This window comes from Lepisosteus platostomus, chromosome 1, assembly GCF_059453375.1.
Source record: "Lepisosteus platostomus isolate fLepPlt1 chromosome 1, fLepPlt1.hap1, whole genome shotgun sequence".
Lineage (NCBI taxonomy): Eukaryota > Metazoa > Chordata > Actinopteri > Semionotiformes > Lepisosteidae > Lepisosteus > Lepisosteus platostomus.
This window is the reverse complement of record NC_142611.1, coordinates 73073568-73094749: the sequence shown is the minus strand read 5'-3', so window position 1 is coordinate 73094749 and position 21182 is coordinate 73073568. Positions and strand designations below refer to the sequence as shown.

At 41.1% G+C, this 21182-nt stretch overlaps 1 protein-coding gene across 11 annotated transcripts in view; it reads right to left on the bottom strand.

The window, feature by feature from the left end:
• Positions 1–962: 962 nt before the first annotated feature.
• The window catches only part of bltp1 (bridge-like lipid transfer protein family member 1), a 117500-nt gene continuing 97280 nt past the window's right edge, over positions 963–21182 (bottom strand). For 8 of the 11 annotated variants that reach the window (XM_088637201.1, XM_088637233.1, XM_088637217.1 and 5 more), the window contains 19 exons: positions 20933–21113; positions 19749–19938; positions 19047–19208; positions 18187–18326; positions 16443–16641; positions 15589–15792; positions 13613–13789; positions 13093–13230; positions 11442–11702; positions 10938–11091; positions 10218–10375; positions 8158–8350; positions 7600–7814; positions 6798–7049; positions 6332–6535; positions 3955–4149; positions 3010–3144; positions 2415–2580; positions 963–1630 (listed from right to left, as the gene is read on the bottom strand). In XM_088637201.1, the coding sequence (XP_088493327.1) occupies positions 1414–1630; positions 2415–2580; positions 3010–3144; positions 3955–4149; positions 6332–6535; positions 6798–7049; positions 7600–7814; positions 8158–8350; positions 10218–10375; positions 10938–11091; positions 11442–11702; positions 13093–13230; positions 13613–13789; positions 15589–15792; positions 16443–16641; positions 18187–18326; positions 19047–19208; positions 19749–19938; positions 20933–21113 (3541 nt within the window). In that variant the 3' untranslated portion in view covers positions 963–1413. The remainder of the gene's footprint in view (positions 1631–2414; positions 2581–3009; positions 3145–3954; positions 4150–6331; positions 6536–6797; positions 7050–7599; positions 7815–8157; positions 8351–10217; positions 10376–10937; positions 11092–11441; positions 11703–13092; positions 13231–13612; positions 13790–15588; positions 15793–16442; positions 16642–18186; positions 18327–19046; positions 19209–19748; positions 19939–20932; positions 21114–21182) is intronic. The other 3 variants (XM_088637223.1, XM_088637275.1, XM_088637284.1) reach the window with 1 other exon arrangement.

Below are 21182 nucleotides of genomic sequence, written 5' to 3'. Positions count from 1 at the left end.
TAGCAAACTTTTAAAAAGAGGCAGTGACGTTATGTCGCGTCAGACCCTCTCGCGGGAATTTTATAGTGAGCCGTAAGCTAGCCTAGCACCCGTGTCAAAATGCCAGGTTAATGTGATTTCAGTGACCTCTGGTTAGCAAATGAAAAATACAAGCGATGGCTCCAAAAAGACAAAGACCCAGGACGTGCAAGATGTATGCAGGTAAAGAGGTGATGAAAAATTAATGGAAAGGTTTTGGGATTTTGTTGGTAAAAATGAGTGGGAACCCTGAAAGAATGTTCACATTTCTTATCCTTGTGTCAATGAACATGTAAAGAATTTGTCTACGTGCAAACCATTGCATCTTTCACTTTGATGCACCTTGTCCCTCCAGAAAGTCTACCTTCTGGAAAACGTGCTATTCTATAACTGCTTGATTCGATAAATTCCATAATTCTGTAAGGATAAATTTCCAAAGAAGGCGCCCAACTGTGACAGATTCTATGGCACAGCCATCGAGGTAGGATGAAAGCACCACTGTCATAACATTTTACAACTCCTAAACTTTTTTCTTAAAAGACAAGCATGCATTGTACTGATAATCTCCTTTTATTGTTAGAAATATGGAATAAACCTCATAGAGATGTTGCATATTTCTGCTGGCAAGCACACTTCCTTCACAAGAATGTCCAATTTCCGAGTTGTGTTATGCTAGTTGTGTTGGATTATCATTTGAGGCCGAATAGGGGAGGAAAAAAAATCTTAAATTCGTTATGGTACATGACAATATGGTAAAGATCACTTTAAACAATGTGGCAATGGTGCGGCTTTAACTCCAACAAAGAGAAGCCAGGTTGTGCACTCAAAAGCTTCATTGTTTTTAAGAATTATACCTTCTGTTTAGCAGACTAAAACCTGCATTGGTGTCATCTTTAGACTTTGAAAGCTTACATGTACTCCAAATCACCAAGAAAGCAGAGAAATACCATAATGGCAATGAGTTTATTATGTTAAGAAAATCAACACATTTATGAAATTCACATTAAAGAGTCAATACAGTGTTTTATATACATTAGTCTATTGCACATTTCATTTTAAAAAAAGGAATGCTAAGCAGCAGTTTAACAATTTATCCTATTCGGTTTTGTTCAAAATATACACAATACAACAGCTGTTGCAACACTTGATAAATTCCATACAGTGGCAGCATGCACCATTAGTACACATCTAAGCTCAAACTCTTGTAGTTCAGGAATAATAGTGTTAATGGAAAGGTAGTAGTATACAGCAGTGAGGAAATATCCAGTGTGTGCATTTTTTAAAATTATTTTAAATACATCTTTTTGTTTTTTTTTTTACACAGCTTTTCACATTTCAAGGTTACGTTTTTAAAATCCAATTCACAGAGCGGTGCAGGTAGACCAAACGGGTTTGTTAGTGTTCTTCCTTGTCTCGGCCTTTCCTCTCCTTCTCATCCTGCAGCGCAGTGCCCAGCTTCTTTATCAGGACCGACAGGACCTTATCCAGAGGGTCCATCACCCCTCTCTGGAGCCACTTGGGAATGGTAGTGCGTGCGTGATGGAATCCCAGTTTCTGGAGTATATAATCGACCCCCACGGGGTCAATCTTTCTGCCAGTCCACGAAATTAACCTGAGGGATACAAACATTACACCCTAAATGAAAATCGCAGAAAGTGACATTCCTTCTTATTTTAGAGAAACAGATAACACAATTTTAAATACAGATGACAATAAAAAATCTTGCATAATACCAATTTACCAATATACATTACACATGAAAATTTAGTCTATTCATGTCTGTTCCTTTAATATTTTACAACTATTTTACTTCTTAACTGAACTATATACATTCAAAATGAGGAACATTTTTTATGATTTATGAAGAGGGGAAAAATTATGCAGATATACATTCTTAATTCTAGTTTCAATTATTCTATATCTCCACATTTCAGACCTTAAAGGGCCTAATGTACTTACTTAACCCACCCTGATTATGTAAACTTTGTTTATAAAATTCAATCCAACCACTGATTGTTGGTAAATCTGGGAGGAGGCAAGAACGTGACATTTCATGTCACACACATCATGAAGTTAGTCTTAAACTTTGTGCAGTACAGTAAACCCCACACCTTCCCTCCTTCTGTGTGGCAAAAATACAAATGCGATACACTGATCAAATCAACCACAGCGACAGATAAGCTATCAAATGTCTGCAAATCCCTTAATATTTCCCATTTTCATAGTCCATGGCTTTTCTGCCTGTATTCAGATCAATGCTCTCCAATGAAAATAAAACCAGGCTGAACGCTGGATTGATCGGCAAGACTCCACACAGATACTCATCTCCGAGCAGAACGCAGCCCCCAAACAGGGTAACGAGGCGTCTGCCAGGTCACGATCCCGATCCGCCTTACCGGAGTGTGGGTTCCAGGTGCCACGTGTTACACACAAACTCCCGCCAGTCCACAGTCGTGTAATTCGCCGTATCCTCCTTGTCTTTTTCCGTGGAGTTCTCGTCGTGGACGGCGGTCGGACTCTTCTGCCCCGGTCGGGCAGCAAAAATACGAGGCGCAAAGAGAGCTGCAACGCAATCAAAATAAGATGGATTTAGAATTGTGCAGATTTGCAGTCATTAAACAGGCAATATCTGGCCTAATAATATTTCTGTAACACGAATCATTAATTATGCTACAATTATCTAAATGATTTTGAAACCATATTTCTCATGCAATATTTGTTATTCTTTTTTACATTTAAGAGCAAGGCAGGCTCAGTTGTTTCTGTAATTTTGGCATTACTGCAGTCTGCTCCCAAAGCAGATTTTATGCAAAACATACTGAAGAACACCTTTAAAGTTTTATAACTCACATCATATTCAAGACCAAACGAAATTGAAACTTGTATGTTATACATTATCTAGCGTTTCAGGTACTGAAAGTATTCTGTACTGTGGGTGATGCGGTATTGTAAGGCAGCCAGAAAGTAGTTCAGCACAGCCCTCATTCTCACCTTTTTCCTTTTCCTTAAGGTAAGCAGACACCAGGTCGTGCAGAAACATGATCAGCTCAGCATCCATGGTTACACATATGTGGTCAGTAAATTCTGTCACCACACTGCACTCCACCTTCGGCTTGCTGCCGGTTTCTGGGATTGGAAAATCATCACAGAAGTTATACATATACATATATAAAAATCACAAATCGGCAGAACAGGAAAATGAACTTTACCATTTCACCAAGCTGAATACCTCAGAACAATTATAAATGTACAATAGTAGGAAACGTCTGTTGAAGACCACAAAATTAGCAGGTAAAAATAACTTCTTCCAATACACAGAACTAAGAACACGATCCTTTTTTAGGGTCAGAATTAATTCAGAATAGGAGATCAGCGGCTCCTTCTTTTTCAGGCGCTTACAGTACATGCGAAAACGTCCTATTCATTCTATCACTAGTGGCTTTGTGTTGGTCTTTGCTTTTACTATTCTACTGTAAGTAACTTAATAATAACTTAGAAGAGCAGGAGGAAAAGCATTCCATAGCAAGGAGCAGCGACAGAAAAAGCAGGGTCACCAGAGGTTCTACTGCAATGAGTAAAGCCAGCATCAACTGAAAGGAGCCTATGAGAGGGAGTGTAAACATGGAGCAATTCAGAGATGTACAGTATGATGGAGCCAGATTTTTTAAAAGCCTTAAGTCAGTAACAAGATATTATATAGAAAATGTGATGTTATAGGCAACCAGTACTTGTAAAATCATCCAACTTTATACAATCCAATAATTTCCTCCCTTTGGAAAGTTCATGTTTAATTTCAGAATCAGAGCTACAGAAGCCATCTTTCACAGGACTGTTCAAACTCTGTTGCTGGTGTACTGGCTACTTCTTTTCTTAATCAAATTGAAATGTACTGTCCGGCGACACTGTGCCCTTTAGTTTCAGCCCCTTCTTCCTTACCCTGTAACGACGGCTCCTCGGGTTCCTGTACGTGAATCGATTTGAAATCCAGCTGCATCCTCGGCAAGGCGAAGATGGTCTCGGTCTCGTGGTTGTAGCTCGATGCTCCTCTGAATCCACTCAGCAGGCTGGAGCTCTTGGCTGCTACCCCACTCTCGGGATTGTTCGCGTCAACGTTTCTCAGGAGGTTCAGCTCTTTAAAGGAGTGAAAAGTGTGGTCATCAAAATAAAACTGGAAGAAATTCGAGAAATGGACCTAACACATCACCTTCCATAGGTGATCAAAACCAAGGGGTAACGTGGAAATCTCTCTGGTTGTGGGGTAGCCCAGGCCTATCCCACCAATGCGGGGTACCCACCGGGATGGGACGCACAGTCCATCACAGGATGGACACAGACCCAAATACACACACAGTCACACAGGGCCAATCTTTCCAGAAGCCAATTATACTACCAATATGTATGAGTATGGGAGGGAACTCGCGTGAAAACAGGCAGAACACACAAACTCCACACAAGAGACCACCCCAGGAACCGAACTAACTATTTAACAGCAGGAATGCTAATTATTTTAATCAGAGCAACCACTAGAAATAATACAAAAGTGGACCATAATATTACTCTTTTACTGCAGTTATTCTCAAAGATATGTACAGTTGTATGCAAAAGTTTGGGCACCCCTGGTCAAATTGTAGGATTCAAAGTTAACCACTTCTGCAGGGTTCAAACTTAAACATGACATATTTCTATATATAATATAATGCACAATTACTATTTATTTTATTAATTTGACAGATTGAAAAAATAAATAAATATGCAAATCAATACTTAGATAAGCCAGAAACTTTTTGGAACTGACTGCTTTGGACTGATAAAGCAAAAAGTGATCTTTTAAGCCACAACAACAAAAGATACATTTGGAGAAAAACGGGTGAAGCATCTGACGAAAAGAACACCTTGCTAACTGTTAAGCATGGGGGTGGATCCATTATGCTTTGGGGTTGTGTGACAGCCAGTGGCACAGGAAATATCGTGTGTGTGGAAGGAAGAATGGATTCAACTAAAAACCAACAAATCCTAGAAACTAATGTCCCAGTGCAGAAATTGAAGCTGAAAAGAGGTTGGATATTTTGATCCAAAACATGGCTTGAACCATGAAATACTTACAGGAACAAAAGATTAAGGTTTTTGGAAGGTTCCCAAAATCTTCACAGTCCGCAGACTTGAATATTATTAAAAATCATTGGGGAAATCTCAAACATGCAGTGCATGCAAGAAGACCTAAGAATATTTCTGAGCTGCAACATTCCTAAAGCAAGAATGTAAAGACTGGCTACAAGAAACGTTTGGAAGCTGCGATTTCTGCTAAAGGAGGTGTTACTTAGTACTGACTGACAAACGTTAGTACACGTCATATTCACTGTTTTTTTTCCATTTTGTAAATTCAGTAAATAAATGGTAATAGTGCATTAAAATGTTCAAAATGTGTCATGTTTAAGTTTGTACCCTGCAGAGGATGCGTTATCTTCTTTTCACTTCGAGATTCTGAGAAACATGTAATTTGACCAAACTTTTACATACGACAGAATAACCTTTTGAAACGGGATGTGTGTATCTTCCAGTTTAACAATCAATTAAAGCAAGGGACATGAAAAGGCTTTGTTGCAGGTTTTCATGCAGTTCAGAGACACACTGCCTTAACTGTAATGCTGGTGTTACAAGGATTTCAATCCATGCAACACCATGAAGGAATATTACTGAATATTACTGAAGGAATATTTCAGTAAGATTCCTGGCTTTCTCTAAAAACAGTTTATCATTAGGGTATGTCACCAGTGTGCACACCCTGGTGCCACTGATTCATTTCACACTCAAAGTTAATATAATCAATATTTTGTATTAATCTATTGTATTGTGCTAAGGATTTAAATACCTTATGATGGTCAACATCATGTGCAACATATTTACTGGGAAATTTGGGGGATTCGGTTAACTTATGAATGGAAAGGAACAAATAATAGGTTTATTCCATGCTGAAAAAAAGGAAGAAAGAAAACACAATGTTTCGGCCGTGGAGCCTTCTTCAGGTGTGAATGGCTCTTAGGAATTGAAAGCACTTCCTAGAATAAAAGCACCAGCATCGAATAATTTATACAACGTATCAGTCAATGTATACTGAGTTAAGCTAAACATTTTGATATCAATATTTCTGAAGTGGACCAGCATACGCACTTGAATATAAAACATCAAGGCGGTCTTTTCTCATTGATTTATTCTATTCCTAGTCTTGAAAAGCTCTCCAGGAACACCTCGACATGGGAACATGTGACAGCGTGAGGAGAGAATGGTGAAGGAAGCCAACCCATCACTGCCCTACCTTCGCTCCTCATGGCGGTGACGTAGTTGAACCACTCTTTGACACTGGCGACTCCGTGAGGGGGGTTCTCGTGACGCCGGCGGGTGATCTTGGTGATGGTTGCCATGGGGCTCTCCAAGGCTCCACAGGGTTTAGTGACCATGGTGTTATGCCCCAGGTGGAAGTCTAGAGTCTGCACAATGTACGTGGAGTCATCACTAGAACCTAAAGCAAGATAATGGAGGCAAATACGTTAGCAAAGTAAAACTAGACTAAGTAAAAAACATCTCTCCCGAACACAAAAAACATCCACGTTGAATTTTCTAGTTTGTATACCTTGTCCTTCACAGTTCTCCATTCTTTCCTTTATGCATGAAAATATCTAGCTCGTAAACTTTAAAATAAAGGTTATAGTGTTAAACTGCTGTTTAACAAGTGACTCGGAAGCCTAACCTTTGTGAGTACCAGAAGCTAATAAAAGAATTACCATCTTCCCATATCTTCTGAGCCTCAGTCCAGAAGGCGATGTTTGGCTCTTCGAGGTGAAAGAGGGCCCAGGATTTGGAACGGAAATTAGGCCCATGGAAACATGCTAAAGTCATGTGGTTTCCATGGAGGCTCATTGATCCACCCAGTTGAACAGCATCTTCTGGCAAAGGCATCGGGAAGAGGGAGATGTGGCAGCCGGCAATCATCTTCAGCACGCCAGGCCAGTGACGGTGATGGGCTTTATCCAGGTCTGAAAAACAGGTGGCCTTTTACCAGCTTCACACGACAGAGCCATGCAAGCAAAATTACTAACCAACTACACTGCAATTACTGCAGATAACTAGAACTGTGAGTTATGATCTCCTTTTATAGCTACACCTTCAGGGAAACTGGCTAACTCAGCACCCAACATTTTGACTACTTCTTCCAATTCCCCCAAGTTGTGGGGGAGCAGTTAACGGTACACCACTGGACGGGATGCAGGGCACACAGACACAAACACACACTCACACCAGGGGCTGCTTTCCCAGGAGCCAATTAACCTACCAGTATGTCTTTGGACTCTGGGAGGAAAGCCACAAGAACATGAGAAGAACATACAAAGTCCACATGGAACGAGTGTGGAATTGAATCCAGGGCACCAGCACTGCGAAGCGGCAAGGCTAAACACTACACCACCTCCGCATTATGAAGACATTTGTTTTTTTAATAATATTCAACAAGAAGTAAAAGAACAAAATGTCACACTAAACATTAGGTAAATATTTTAAAAGCACTGTGAATACAGACAATACACTTACATAGTTCTGCAGAACCTTTTTCAATGTTGACTGGAGCTTTTGGGGGTATGTAAGGGACCGGACCCCAAGTGGAAAGAGCCCGTTTACTGGTGTCAAACTGCTGGGTAAAAAATTCTTGAAGCTTCATGCCAATCTTAATGAGATCTGGGGTGGTGGATCGAGATATTATAACCTGGAAAATATCCCACTGAAGATCTCCATGGACAAAGATCTCACTGAAAAATACATAACAGGCAGATAATGAGAACTGAGCCTTAAACCTCTTTTTTAGAAAGCACCAGCTTTTCCCATAAATCCCCAAATGTCAACTTTATAACATGCAATGATGGCAAACTTTTGTATTCAAGAAAAACACATATACACAGTTAATGAACTAAACTGAATTAAATTATTGAAACTGAACAGTGATTGAAAAAAAAAAAACAGAGCTCAGACAATTAATAAAAAATCAGTGAAAACTACCAGATGTTTTTCAAAAGAGCACCAGCAACGCAACTACAAAGGAAAAGCCGAGCCTGGTCTAGCTGTGTACTAAGTGACAGATGGAGTACAGGATACCTCTTTTCTGACAGAGTTGCATCCATGGTGTTACACAGGTTGACCTTCCATTCATCCTGCAGCTGGAGGTCAGCGTTGCTGAAAATCCCCATGAGGATGCTGGAGCCCATGTAATCCACACGAGCCTCCGTAGAGCCCATGGTGATCTGGATCTTATGGCTGGGCTGCTGAGTGGGATGTTCGGAGATGTGAGCTGAAATAAGCAATATAAAGAACTTAGAGGCTAGGTACTGAACCACAACACCACCACATCTGCCAACAGAAGGATGCCAGTCCTGATGTGTCACAAAGATGAAAAATATCTTCAGTGAAATGACATGGGGCACATTTTGTATTTTAAGATAACACAATTATATATATACACTGTACTGTATATACTTGACCCCTGGGTTCAGTTCCTGGGGTGCTGGCTGCATAGAATTTTTATATTCTTCCTGTGTTTGTGTGGGTATCACAAGGTGTTCTGGTTTCCTCCCACAATTCAAAGACATATTGGTAGGTTAACTGGCTTCAGGGAAAATTATCCCTAGTGTGAGTGGCTGTATCTGTATATGTCTTGCAACAAACTGTTGTCCCATCCAGTGTGTATCCCACCTTGTGCCCATTGCCTTCTGGGACACTGTGAGCCTGAACTGGATAAGCCGATATTGAGAGCGATGTGATAACGTAATACATTCTTTATTCTTTTTGGGTCTTTGTCATTTATAAAAACAATGTAACTACAGTGCATCCACTCTTAAAAGGACTACTTTAATAAAGCTCTAATGCTGTAATTTGCTTTTGTGTTATAAGCCATAATACAATAAAACACTTTGATTGAGACTCAGTATAGAGCATCCAAAACACCATGAGAAAAACTCCAGCAGAATCTGTTATAAATATTGTGGTTTGTTTCAGTACAGGAGTGAAAGTTGGGAAAAGTAGAACAAAACAAACTACCACATTTTAAATAAAAAGCATAATCAGCACAGTGAAAAAAGGCATGGATACTGTATGTTATATACACTGTATAGGTGCAAGGAAGATCACTACTTTCCTCAAATCAGTTTAGTAGCCACTAGCTACTAAACTGACCTTAACATCTCTCTGATCACAGCCAGGTTGACTTGCAGTCCACTAGTACAAAATGAATGGGTTACTCCTCCACCCCAGCTGTGAAGGGAGCAGCATGAAATACACATCTTGGCCAGGCTTTTCAGTTCATCATATACATATTACTGAAGACAGGGTGTCAAATTGCAAGATAATAGCCCTTTAAGCAATGTTTACAGATTTTGCTTTCTTTGAGCAGGGAGCACTAGAAACTTATTTGAGACTATACGAACTCTCTCGAGGTGTTACAGATACAATTGCAGGCCTGGTCCTGGTGAGCCTGAATATATCACGTTTTTGGGGTAACCATCAAATCACCACTGTCAGAAGACATTTAAATTTATTCAACAAATTACGGTCCCAAATAATATGTAAATCACTTAATTTAACAAACCACCAATTGGTCATTGACCGATTCTTTTTGTTGAAGAGAATACTTTCTTAATTTATCAACAACTTATACATCTGCTAATCTTTAGGAACAGGTGACCAGAGGTGCACTGCTCCTGCATTGGAGAAGGTTTCTGGTTAGCCTTTCACCTCTTTATCTTTAATTACCAAAGTGAATTAGTTCAAGCCTGTCCTTGTTCTTAAGTAGGTGGAGTTTTAAAAGGACCTATAAACGCTGCCAGACAGCAGCCCTTGAGGTCTGCAGCTGAGCTCATTTATACGAGACTAACTGGAATAGGGATGTCCAGACCAGCGCTGGAGACGTCTAGGCTAAGTGGCTGGAATTTAGTTTCTGTTTGTTGCAGAAAATTAGTTCTAGACTTTGACTGAAATACAATAGCATAGACCCTGTGCTGACCCCAAGCTTTTCTCTCCCCATCTGTGTGTCTGTGTCTCATGGAGAGCAAGCTGGGGTATGCAAAAAGACAAATTCCTAATGCAAGAAATTGTATATGGCTAATAAAGATCTTATCTACCGACAATCTTATAATGCAGTAATCAATGCACAGGTAACTTACCAACCATCTCCAGAGTATTAACATCAATATTGCCTCCCACAACACCTCCTTTAGAGTCCAGCTTGGACCTCCCCAAGCCAACAGACATGCTGATCTCTCGGTCTCTGTTGCTGCCAACTGACAGGCGACCCTGACTTTTCAGGCCACTGGTTGTCCACCTTTTAAACAAAGAAAATCAGTGACAATGCAGACTGTTCATTTTTAAAAATGACATTTGATTTACAAATGAAAATGACCAAATTACAAATACACACCTACATAAAACAGTAAACTGGCACTTTGTTGAAGCACTTACCAAAGCAAGAAACACAGGGGTGCCACTAAGGAGACTTATTTGTTAGGGAAAAACCTTTTAAACATTTTTAAGAGGATACCTCTCTCCTCCAGAGATCTGATAGCTTATCAACTCATTTCAACATACCTGAGATTAGACTGATAATTTTGTAGGCAGAACAGTTAAATGTCTGAGCAAGACACACAGACTGTACAGTACTGTACATACATATGTGCCTACCACAGCACTGCAAATTTGTTCTTGGGTTTACATAAAACCATAAAAATAACTAAAGAATTAAGAAATACTTTAACCGAACTATAAACCAGACGTCTACACAATCAAAAATTTGCACTGAGCATGAAACATAGCTGCATACTGTAGCAAGTCCCAATTGCCCCCTGAAGCATCTGTAATAGAAATGGCCAGGAAACGCCATGACTTACGTGTTGTTCCCCATGACGTTGCTCATGTTCATTTGCACATTGAGCTGCTTGAGGTTAATGGCAAAGACAACCAGCGTCTCCCACGGAGAGCCGTGCTGGCACCCTGCTTTGTTGTTCTTGTTGAAGGAAGGTGTGGATGTCTTAGTGACGGAATCTGTCAAAAACACCGGCTTGTTTAGGTGCAACTGCCATTATATTTTTTATCCCCCCAGTGGATACAATTTTTTGAGTTATTTGTACATTTGATTTGTATTGCTTAGGATTCCTTGAATCATCTTCTTACTGATACTAAACTGAAAAACGTTGTGCAATACGCCTTCATCACTTGAGCCAAGACACCTAAATATAAACATATCATGAAATCTGCGCAAAGCTACAGCACATTTAGACTGGTGAACATCTACCCTTCATCGCTGCCATGGCTTATAACAGAAAAGGCAGCAGCTTCTTTAATGACCAGCAGTATTTATCTACATTCAGACCCCGGGTCTCGCTGTGGCGTACCTCTCCGAGGCACGGAGGAGTCCGAGATGCTCCGCGATCGGGAGACGGCGGGAGACTTGAGGCTGTGCGCGAGCCCTCCCCCTGGAGACATGGTGCTGCTGGCGGAGTGGTCCGCAAACACGTTCGGGGACTGGGGCCCGTGCTGGAAAGAGGTCGACTGGGTGGGCTGCTCCCATGTCCTCCAGTAGGCTTTACGGGTTGACTCGGGGGAAAGGTGCTGATTCATCCCCTCGACGGAATCTGGCGTGACGGGACCTGAGGCTATAGTTTTTACCCCAAAAAAAGAAGAAAAAGAGATTGGTGACGCACTGACAGAGAATACGAATCCTCGTAGGTAAAACATTCATTTACTCTTTCATAATAATTGTTTAAGCCTCATTACTTTTGTGATATTCTTGACCCACCCCCCACGTCAACTGTATTCTCATCAATGTCAAAGGACATCCATTTCGTAGCTAAGCAGACTTAGTTCTAAATCAGCTGCATGTCAAAATCAAGTAAAAGAAAATGAAGTGAAGGCACAAGTTTATATTAAAGGGGAATTTAGATAGGACAGAGAATAGGAAAATCTTCCTTAAATAAAAGTTTGCTTCTGAAAGACACCTCAGTCAAGGGACAAGACTCTGAGCTCCTTCAAGAAATTATGTCTTGTAAGGTAGGAAGACTGGTCAGAAAAACAATGGTACGTTCTCAAGCTTTGGGTGTTGCCAGCAAACTATAGATATGTGAGCATGTGTTGTCATTCTGGGGGGTAGATATTCAATCTTTGTCACTTTTGGAAAACAGTCCTTAATCCCACTAAAAACACCAATAAATTAGGCTTCCAAACCTAATCTTTTAGAGATATCCAATGACAAAGATAGTAACAGTTTTAAGAGGAGAATGAAGCACTTTGATCAGAGCTTTATATTTTTAGGGTCTTCTGTTCAAAGTCACTGTGAATAAAAGTTATCCCATGTTTTTTGAGTTGTTCACTACTCCCAAGTGAAACATGCTGATCAAGTTGAACAAAAGCACAAAATCTTTCATTTGGATGCACATATTCTCTTTTGTTTAAAGTTGTTTCACCAAAGGAGCTACATGGACTGAATTGCCTCACCTCATTTGTAACCTTTCATCTGTTCTAACTGCACTATCACACTTCCTTCTCCATCAGTTACCCAGGAATGGTGAATGTGACATGTCCAGACGACCTTCTTTTAAACTCAAAATCCAGTTCTAAAATTTTTCTTTCCAAGTCTTCTAGAGACTACTTTATCATCCTGTGACCGGTTTTTAAAAAACACAGAAGTTTTTTAAAGGTTCCTGATAAGGCAAACCTTATTGCTTATGCATGCATACAAAATATTTTTTGCAGGGTCATGCACTTGTACGCACACACTGCTGTATGCGGGACTTGTACTTTTCACAAAGTCAGAACAGTAAAGCTTCTCAATGGGTTATATTTGTAATACCTACTAAACGGAAACAAACCATCTGAGCTTTGTTACAGCTACTCGGACAAACATCAGAGCACAAAAAGTATCCATTTAGTTTCCCAAGTATCCTACAAGAAAACTATTACTGTTCTAAAGGGAACTGAACGGCACTTGAAGAGGTACAAACTGTAGAAAGTGGTTTGAGACCCGGACGATCCCCGCAGTTTGCCTACCTGGAAGGTTTATAGTTTGATCCCCCAGGAAGAGGCGCCTGGCAATGCTTCTTCTGTACCAGGCCCGGGGAAAGGCCAGGATCTCACTTAGCCTCCTCATGTCGTACTTGAAGGAAGCTGATCCTATATCGCACACAGCTGTGGAAAACCAACACGGTTTCAACTGCAATGTCTTTGTTTTTCTTCCCCCCACAGTTTCACCATTCTATCCAGCTGAAGGGGAGTAATATTAACAGGAGTATAGCAATTCAGTTGAAGGTGGAAAGTTTCAGCAAACTATAAGTGAAATGCGCATGTTCACTTGTTTATTAAATGGATTTAACATTTTTGTTAAACTACACTTGTCAGGGACACTTCCTCTTCTACGTTATCCTTAACCCAGTAAAGAAATGTTAAATTGAAATAGGTTAACTATGTTAAATTACAGGCTATAAATCCTCATCTGAAACAAACACCAGGGTTTAATAGCACAGTAAATAAGCAGTTCCTAAAGGGGTGTGTTTTGTAGCAAAGGCAGAACCTGAGATGTTAATCAGGGTGGTGTCCATCTTGCCCCCTTTCCCTGGCAGGCAGCTTTCAATGAACAAGGCCCCTCCGGAGCGCCGCATCCTGGACAGGCTCACTTTCACAAACTCCAGGTTGATGCTCAAGGAGTCCTTGCGTCCCGTCACGGAGGACGGCTCCTCGTCCACAGTACCTGCACCGAACGGGAAACAACAACCTTCATTCAGTTCAATTCAAGCTTTACTATCCTCGGGGTGGTGGTGGGGGGAATCTGTTTGACAGTAATCTGATACAGCAACACAACAAAGAACACAAAACTGATCAGAGAAATGCAGAGCTTTTGGCAAGCCTTGTGTCAAGGATGTCAGATTTAAGAGAAAATGGCACAAACATACTTCATCAGAGGTGATTCGGGGCCTGGTCACTCATTTTCTTTGCAGCCACACTTCCCTCTATCAGTTGGACCACAATCCAGCTGCTCCTTTTTCCCTGTCCCCCCCCCCTCATTCGGCTGGTAAAGGTCCCAGGTCTACTACCTCCCCCCTTGATCACCGATTCAACGATCTTTATCCTCTCTTCTCCGGCAGCGCCGCACTGTCTTTTTAGCACGGATAATAGATATAAGGTGTTTATATGTTGTTTCTTGCTTGAAGACTCTAAATACTGGTATTGCATTAGATGGTGTGTTAATTTAGTCAACGGAATTATGATGACAATGTTCGTCAACGACCTTTTTTCCATTTTTGTTAATAAAGACGAAACGAAAATAGTCCACAATGACGATGACCAAGACTAAATTATTTTGTATTTTTCGTTTGAGTGAATTAAGTGAAATGACCTGCTTGACTAAAACTCATACTGAAAAAAGCACAGACCTGTTACTTTGTTAGTGTGATACTAGCACAACGTCATTAGCATTTACTCTACTCTTAGACTATGGGACTTTTTAACAGAAACATAGCGTCAAAAAGGCTAGTTATTAATAATATTATACTATTGAGTTAAAGAATGTATATATTACTTGTCCTGTCTGATTTTAATATTTTTTAGCACTACATGGAAAAATATAATACTGTATATAAGATAATTTGTTTTTAACCCTTTATTGCATTTGATACATGGCCTTTCTGGGGATCGATACACTTAAGACTTGTGCTTTTTAACAGAATCTTATCAGATGTGTTCAGAATTTTCATAGAAAGACATTTCATTATACTTTTAAACATTTTATTTGACAAAATAGAAAGCGTTCCATTGACCTTGATCTTCTTGATGATGAAGACCATAGTAGAAATAGCACTGATCTTAGAGATTTCTTACTGATCTTTTACTGTAATTTTTCAAACATTTCTCTCCCTTCCACTTCCAAGGGTGTTCTGCTTCTGCAATAAGTTTCCTTTAATACCTACTGGCAGTCAAGGTAATCTTCAGAAGCTTTTATAAACCCGAGGCTTTGTGACCCTACCAGGTGACTAACACACATCAGACCGATTGACTGCATTTTCAGTCCCCTTTTCATAGTTTTATCACATTTTAATTTCTAAAATGTTAAAAAGTCCTGATGTGCACTTGCATTTCAGATCCTAAATTATAATTCTACTTCCATCTCATTAAAGATACTGTATATACACACAAATTTGGGGGCAGCTGTACTTTTAAGTATAAAACTGCAGGTTATGTTACATTTTCTGTCCTCTTCCTCCCCTCGGGATGCATAAGGCTTCCAGTTTACACTGATCCTAATTAAGTACAAATTCACTGTAAACAGAGAAAGCATAGTTTCCATAGTAATGATATCAGAGACTTTCTAACAGCTCTGGATGCGTGTTGAGGACAAGCCTCAAAACTGATTTAGCATCATAACTTGATTTCTGGTACATCTATAATTTAGCCAATCAAATGACTTTAAATGTAATAATGCCTTTTAATAGCTGCCTAAACATTTCATTCTGGACATTTATGGCAAACAAAGTGATCATGGCTGTTCATTACCCAGCGGTCCCGAGCCAGGGGGAAGACCTGCGACAGCCGACTTCTGCTTCCCAGCTCCATATGGATGGAAGACGTACAGAGAGAAGTCGGACATGCAGGCTGTGAAACTGAGCCCCGATGAGCTGGTGCAGGAGCTGGTCAAATCTGACTGGCTGCTGCTGTGCCGGGTCCGGCCAAGAGGACTCCCCAGACCTGGTGATGGGCCTGCAAGCATAGACCGCAGAATAAGCAGCTGGCCAATACAAAGTTAAGTCAAGACTAACCTTGATGCAATTATTAAGCCAGCTGGATATTTACTTGAAGACATTTTTCAAGTCTCTTTGACAGACTCTATGATCGGGACAAAACTGCAGATGTGCCCCATTGCAGGACCCGAGAGGCTCAAATTAAGCCCTTTGGCATCTTCAACAGGATATTGGTATGCAGGATTGTGACAGCAGGAAATTTAGAAGTCTTGTGTTTCAGTTCTAAATCTGCTACCATCAAGACAACAAAGCACAGTGAGATTCACCAAGTTGCCACCATCACTGTATTTATGGAAGAGCAATTATCCAAAGGGCCCCGGTCATAAATCTAGTAGACATCTTTTTTGAAACATCCCGTCTTCCCCAAGTTTCCCCATAAACTAACGGAAAGAGATACAGGTAAACAAACCATTTTGTGACAGTACTCCAGGAATATAAAATTGCACGTGCCTGTTCATCAGCTGAAGAGCGGCTTCTTGTTTTTAAAGTCATCAAGCACATTTAGCATTTCATTTCACAAAAACAGCTAAATTTAGGATAAAAAACGCCTGAGGAAAAAGCCACGCAGGTAGCTGTGTTCCTACCACACCACGGGTCCTGTGGACATACCCTTACTGGCGACGGGCTTGAGCACGTTGTGAGCGAGGGGCGACACGGAGGAGGCCTGGTGCAGGCCGTCTGCCGGGTGTGCGGACGCAGGGGTCTCCAGCTCACCGCGGTTCGAGGAGAACACCAGGTCCAGCGAGGGCAGCTTGAGCATGCACTCCACTCTGGACATGGGCAGGCAGCTGAACTTAATCTGAGAGGGCTAGAAACAAGACCCAACGTGTCATCACAGGCGCAGTCTGCTCAGACAGGAAAAACCTTTTCTCTAACAGTCTCTCGGCTGTAATGAACAAGGAAAAGTGACGTGACCAGTGTCACGCTTAATGCTCTTTGCAGACTATGAAGTTTGTCTATTATAATTATTGCCGCAAATGGATACAGAACCAAATACTGACGTTACACTCTGAAATGGACAAAGTGAATATAGCCCTAGAATTTATGGTGACTTGAAATCACTGGGTTGAACACAATGTTTTTTTTTCTAATATTTTTCAAAAAGAGTAGGGGTGTAACCCCGGTGTCCTGGCCAAATTTCCCATTGGCCTCCTAACAATCCCCATCTATGAATTGGCTACATTACTCTGCTCTCCTCCCCACTGATAGCTGATGTGTGGTGAGCGTTCTGGCACACTATGGCTGCCATCGCATCATCCAGGTGGATGCTGCACATTGGTGGTGGTGGAGGGGATCCCCATTACCTGTAAAGCGCTTTGAGTGGAGTGTCCAGAAAAGCGCTATATAAGTGTAAGCAATTATTATTATTATTAATATGATAAAATGTATGCATGGAATTACCCAAAAATAAAACGGATATTCTATTGCATCATATCGTATAAATCCCCCAATGACAAACACAAAATGAATAAAATGTTGTTTCAGCTACTCCAATTGGAGGGTACTGTATCTGCTTATTGTAAGCATACAGATGTAGATTTTATTATGAAATGGACCACATATTACAGAAACACCTATTACTTTTACCACTTTTATTTACACTAAATACGATAAATTCATAGGATTTTTCTCTTAGCATCAATAGCCATTATAAGTGAGAACAAATGTTATAATGGTAATCGAATGAGTGCCCCCTTATACAGCAGGGCCTTTACACTAGAGCAATGCAAGGGGAGTACCTTGCTCAAAGGTACAGCAGCAGTTCCCAACAGGGACTTCCAACACTTCCAATGCATGGACCTAATAACCTCTGTGCACTGTGAAGTGGACCTGCTTGGTTTGATTTACTGCTGTCTTATACGTATACTTTGACACGCTGGGAACACAGACTTACGTGCATAACTCCCAGCAACAGCAGGCTGGCAGCTTACCAAGATTAAGACCTATTGATTGCTTCTATGCTCATATGTACAAGTGTAACCACGAAAGAAATATAGAGAACAACAGTTCATAAAACCAACAACCCACAGAGAGTCAAGTAGTGTAAAACAGTCCGTGACTGCTGCATAACTCAACTGTCAAACGATTCGGAAATCATTCATTTTCTGTTAAATCATATTTTAAAGCCCCTAGAAAATCTATTCAGCTTCCAAAAAATAAAATTGCCAGGATGAACATAAACCATTTTCAATCACTTGCATGGAGAAAATGGTGATGGCTTCACAAATTCACAATCCAATGTGGCCGGATACTTGGAGGGACGTCATTCGAAAGCACTGGCCAGTACTACTGGGATAACACACGGTAAAGCAGAGCAGCTGCAGGAGAGTCGGGGGGAAGAAGGCTGCGCTACCTGCACTCTGACGTACACCACCACGTCCACAGGGAAGGAGGAGTAGGCAGACGTGGAGGACGACACCAGCGAGGTGGTTGACTCCTCCAGCGTGTCCACCGGCTCGAACTGGCCCATGTCTTCTTCCTGCGAGCTGATTGCTGTTAGGGACACGGCGTGGTAACAGGTCAGGAGAGGGCAGCCGCTCACAGAGCCAGAGACAGCCCCAAGGCATAAAAAAACAGCTTCACCATAAACCCTTCTCTGACACGCTATCCATCTCTGAATGGAGGCTGTTGGTGCAATGTTTCAACTCACAACTGGCTACCCACTGAAGCTCAGCAGGTGTGAGCCTGGTCAGAACTTGAATGGGAGACCTCCTGAGGAAGCTAAGGCTGCTGCTGGAAGAGGTGTTAGTGGGACCAGTAGGGGGTGCTCACCTTGCAGTCTGTGTGGGTCCTAACGCCCCAGTATAGTGATGTGGATAGTATATTGTAAAAAAGGTGACGTCCTTCGAATGAGACACAAAACCAAGGTCATCTCAGTTATTAAGTTATTATCTCGAAAATGTAGAGGTGTAACCCTGGTGTTCATGGCCTTCTAAATCCCCCTCTATGAATACACTTTGGCTGCCATCACATCATCCATGTGGGGGCTACACACTGGTGGTGATGGAGGGGTGTTCCCATTACCTGTAAGGTGCTTTGAGTGGAGATTCCAGAAAAGCACTGTGCAGGTCTAAGGATTTCTTTTATTATATAAGCTATAAATTCCACCATGTGTGATTAACCGCATGGCCTTCACCAACACAGTTTTCTTACACCCTTCAAGCTCAACATCCTGTGGAAGTCCTACAGCACACCCATGTAGTGCACACATACCCGTGTAGTTCCTGTCGACAGGCGTGATCGGTATGGTTTCCAGTGCCTTCTCAAGGAAATCCAAGAGACAGGGGCTGATGACCATCTCTTCTGGCAGTGTCTGCAGTGCCACCCACGCATACAGCTTAGCAGTCTTCATCGCTCCACTTCCTTTTCCTTTGGCTGTGACAAAGGGAGAAGGCACAGGCTCCTGTTAATCATTTCTGCATTTTCGTTCCAACACAGTTTTTAGAAATGTTAAAAGCATGCCAGTGACCTTGATTTGAATGAATATATTAGTGCCACAAGTTACGAAAAGTTATTCTTCACTGTACTGTCAAAAAGGAGTTAGTCGAGTAGTCTACCAGTTTCTCTTCCAGATACTCTAGTAGAATCTGCTAGTGTTGAATCAATCTTGGTCATTATTGTTAACATTTAGATCTAAGATCTTTCATTTATACCTAAAATGTATTCTAAATGAGTGGAGAAATTAAATATTTCTGGGATGGCAGTCCAACCTTGTATTAGTGCTTAACACAGACATACCATTTTAAAAAGTATAACCCAACACTGCAACTTACATTTCTTAATTCAAACTTAAAGTGCCAACTTCCTACATCCATAGCAAGGTCAACTCAAATGATTTAAGTGGCATGAAGTAAGCAGATATGAGGAAAAACCAGGGTTTCAGTGGCATGCATGTATGATGATTGTTACCAGTACCTGATGGGACAGGTGGGGGTGGGGGAGGAAGGAGCATATTAGTCTTGCTTTGGGCTGTAGTGGGAGGAGGGGCAGTGCTGCTATCTTTCATACCATACAGCTTGGACTCTTTAGACAATGTTCTTGGCAGAGAGGATCCTTTGGAGGCATTTGGCGATTCCGTCTTGAGGGTCTTTGAATTGTAGTGCAACTGTAGTCAAGAAAAATGAAACTTTTACAAACAAAAATGGAGGCAAAAACTAACTAATGTTCACATGATTTCAAAGTTAATAATGAGATACAGTAGCTGCCTCTGCACAGACCTAAGTATAAGACTCGTAGTTCCACCAGCAGATAAAAGGGCACTTAATACCAGAAATAATGCTCAGAGGCACTTACAGCACTGGGTCAGAGATTCAGAACCCTCTAAGATAGGGGGCTATCCAGTGCATTGACGAACCCTCAAAGAACAGCTCTTGTGCTGTGTCACCCAACCTAATTCAACCAGGAATTTAAAATGTATTGAAATATTTGGGGATTTTGTGAAATCTCTAGTTTCCTTTTATCACTGTAACATTTACAATAGCCCCCAGATGTATTTATACTCTTAACACAGTATACTGGAAGTGAAAGTTGGTTTTAGCAAGAAAAGTGTACGACGAAACATAAAACAGGACAAATTGTGAGAGACCGTGTCTGCAGAGCATTTCTCATCAAAACAATAAAATATATTTCAAAATATAATGAAGAAGTCCTGAAAAAAGACAACGTTAGCACAAACAACTTTCCCAGGTAAGACTATTGTACTGCAGTGAAAAATTCTCCCAGCAGAGCATCTGCTCCCTGGGACGTTCCAAGACACCAGAAATTACTAACAAGGGTCAGGCTCCAGTTCACAAGAGCCACAGTCCTGCAAGCTGTACTAGCTCTTTTCAATTAGCAACTGATCAAGATCTGATTTCTCATCCAAATAATTAGTATCATCAAGCAATCAAGATCACATGAGGAATAAAAAACTGGAGAATCCCTTGAGGAATAACAATGCACATCCTTGATCCAGAACAGGAGTGGCCACCCATGTTCCCGGAGAGCTACAACCCAATAGGTGTTATGGGTCACCCCTTAAATCTCTAATTTCTGAACACTTGGAAAGCCTGCTTCGATCAATTTAATTGATTCGGTCTCTGCCAGAAACAGAAAATTACCTTGACATCTACACCAGGAATGTAAAACACAGTGGTCTCAAAGTCACTGGGTTTGGTCTGCAGAGAAGATGGCACTTTCTTCCCAGCCAGCAAGTGCGTCGTGGATGTGTAAGCTGGCTGAAGTTTCTTCTTCTTCGGGGGAGACTCCTGATCTAAGCTTCTTGAACTACGGTCACAGTTCCTGGAAAGGAAGAGAAAGAAAGGCAAAATAAGACTCGGACAAAAAGAGAATGAAAGTGAAGGCGGTATT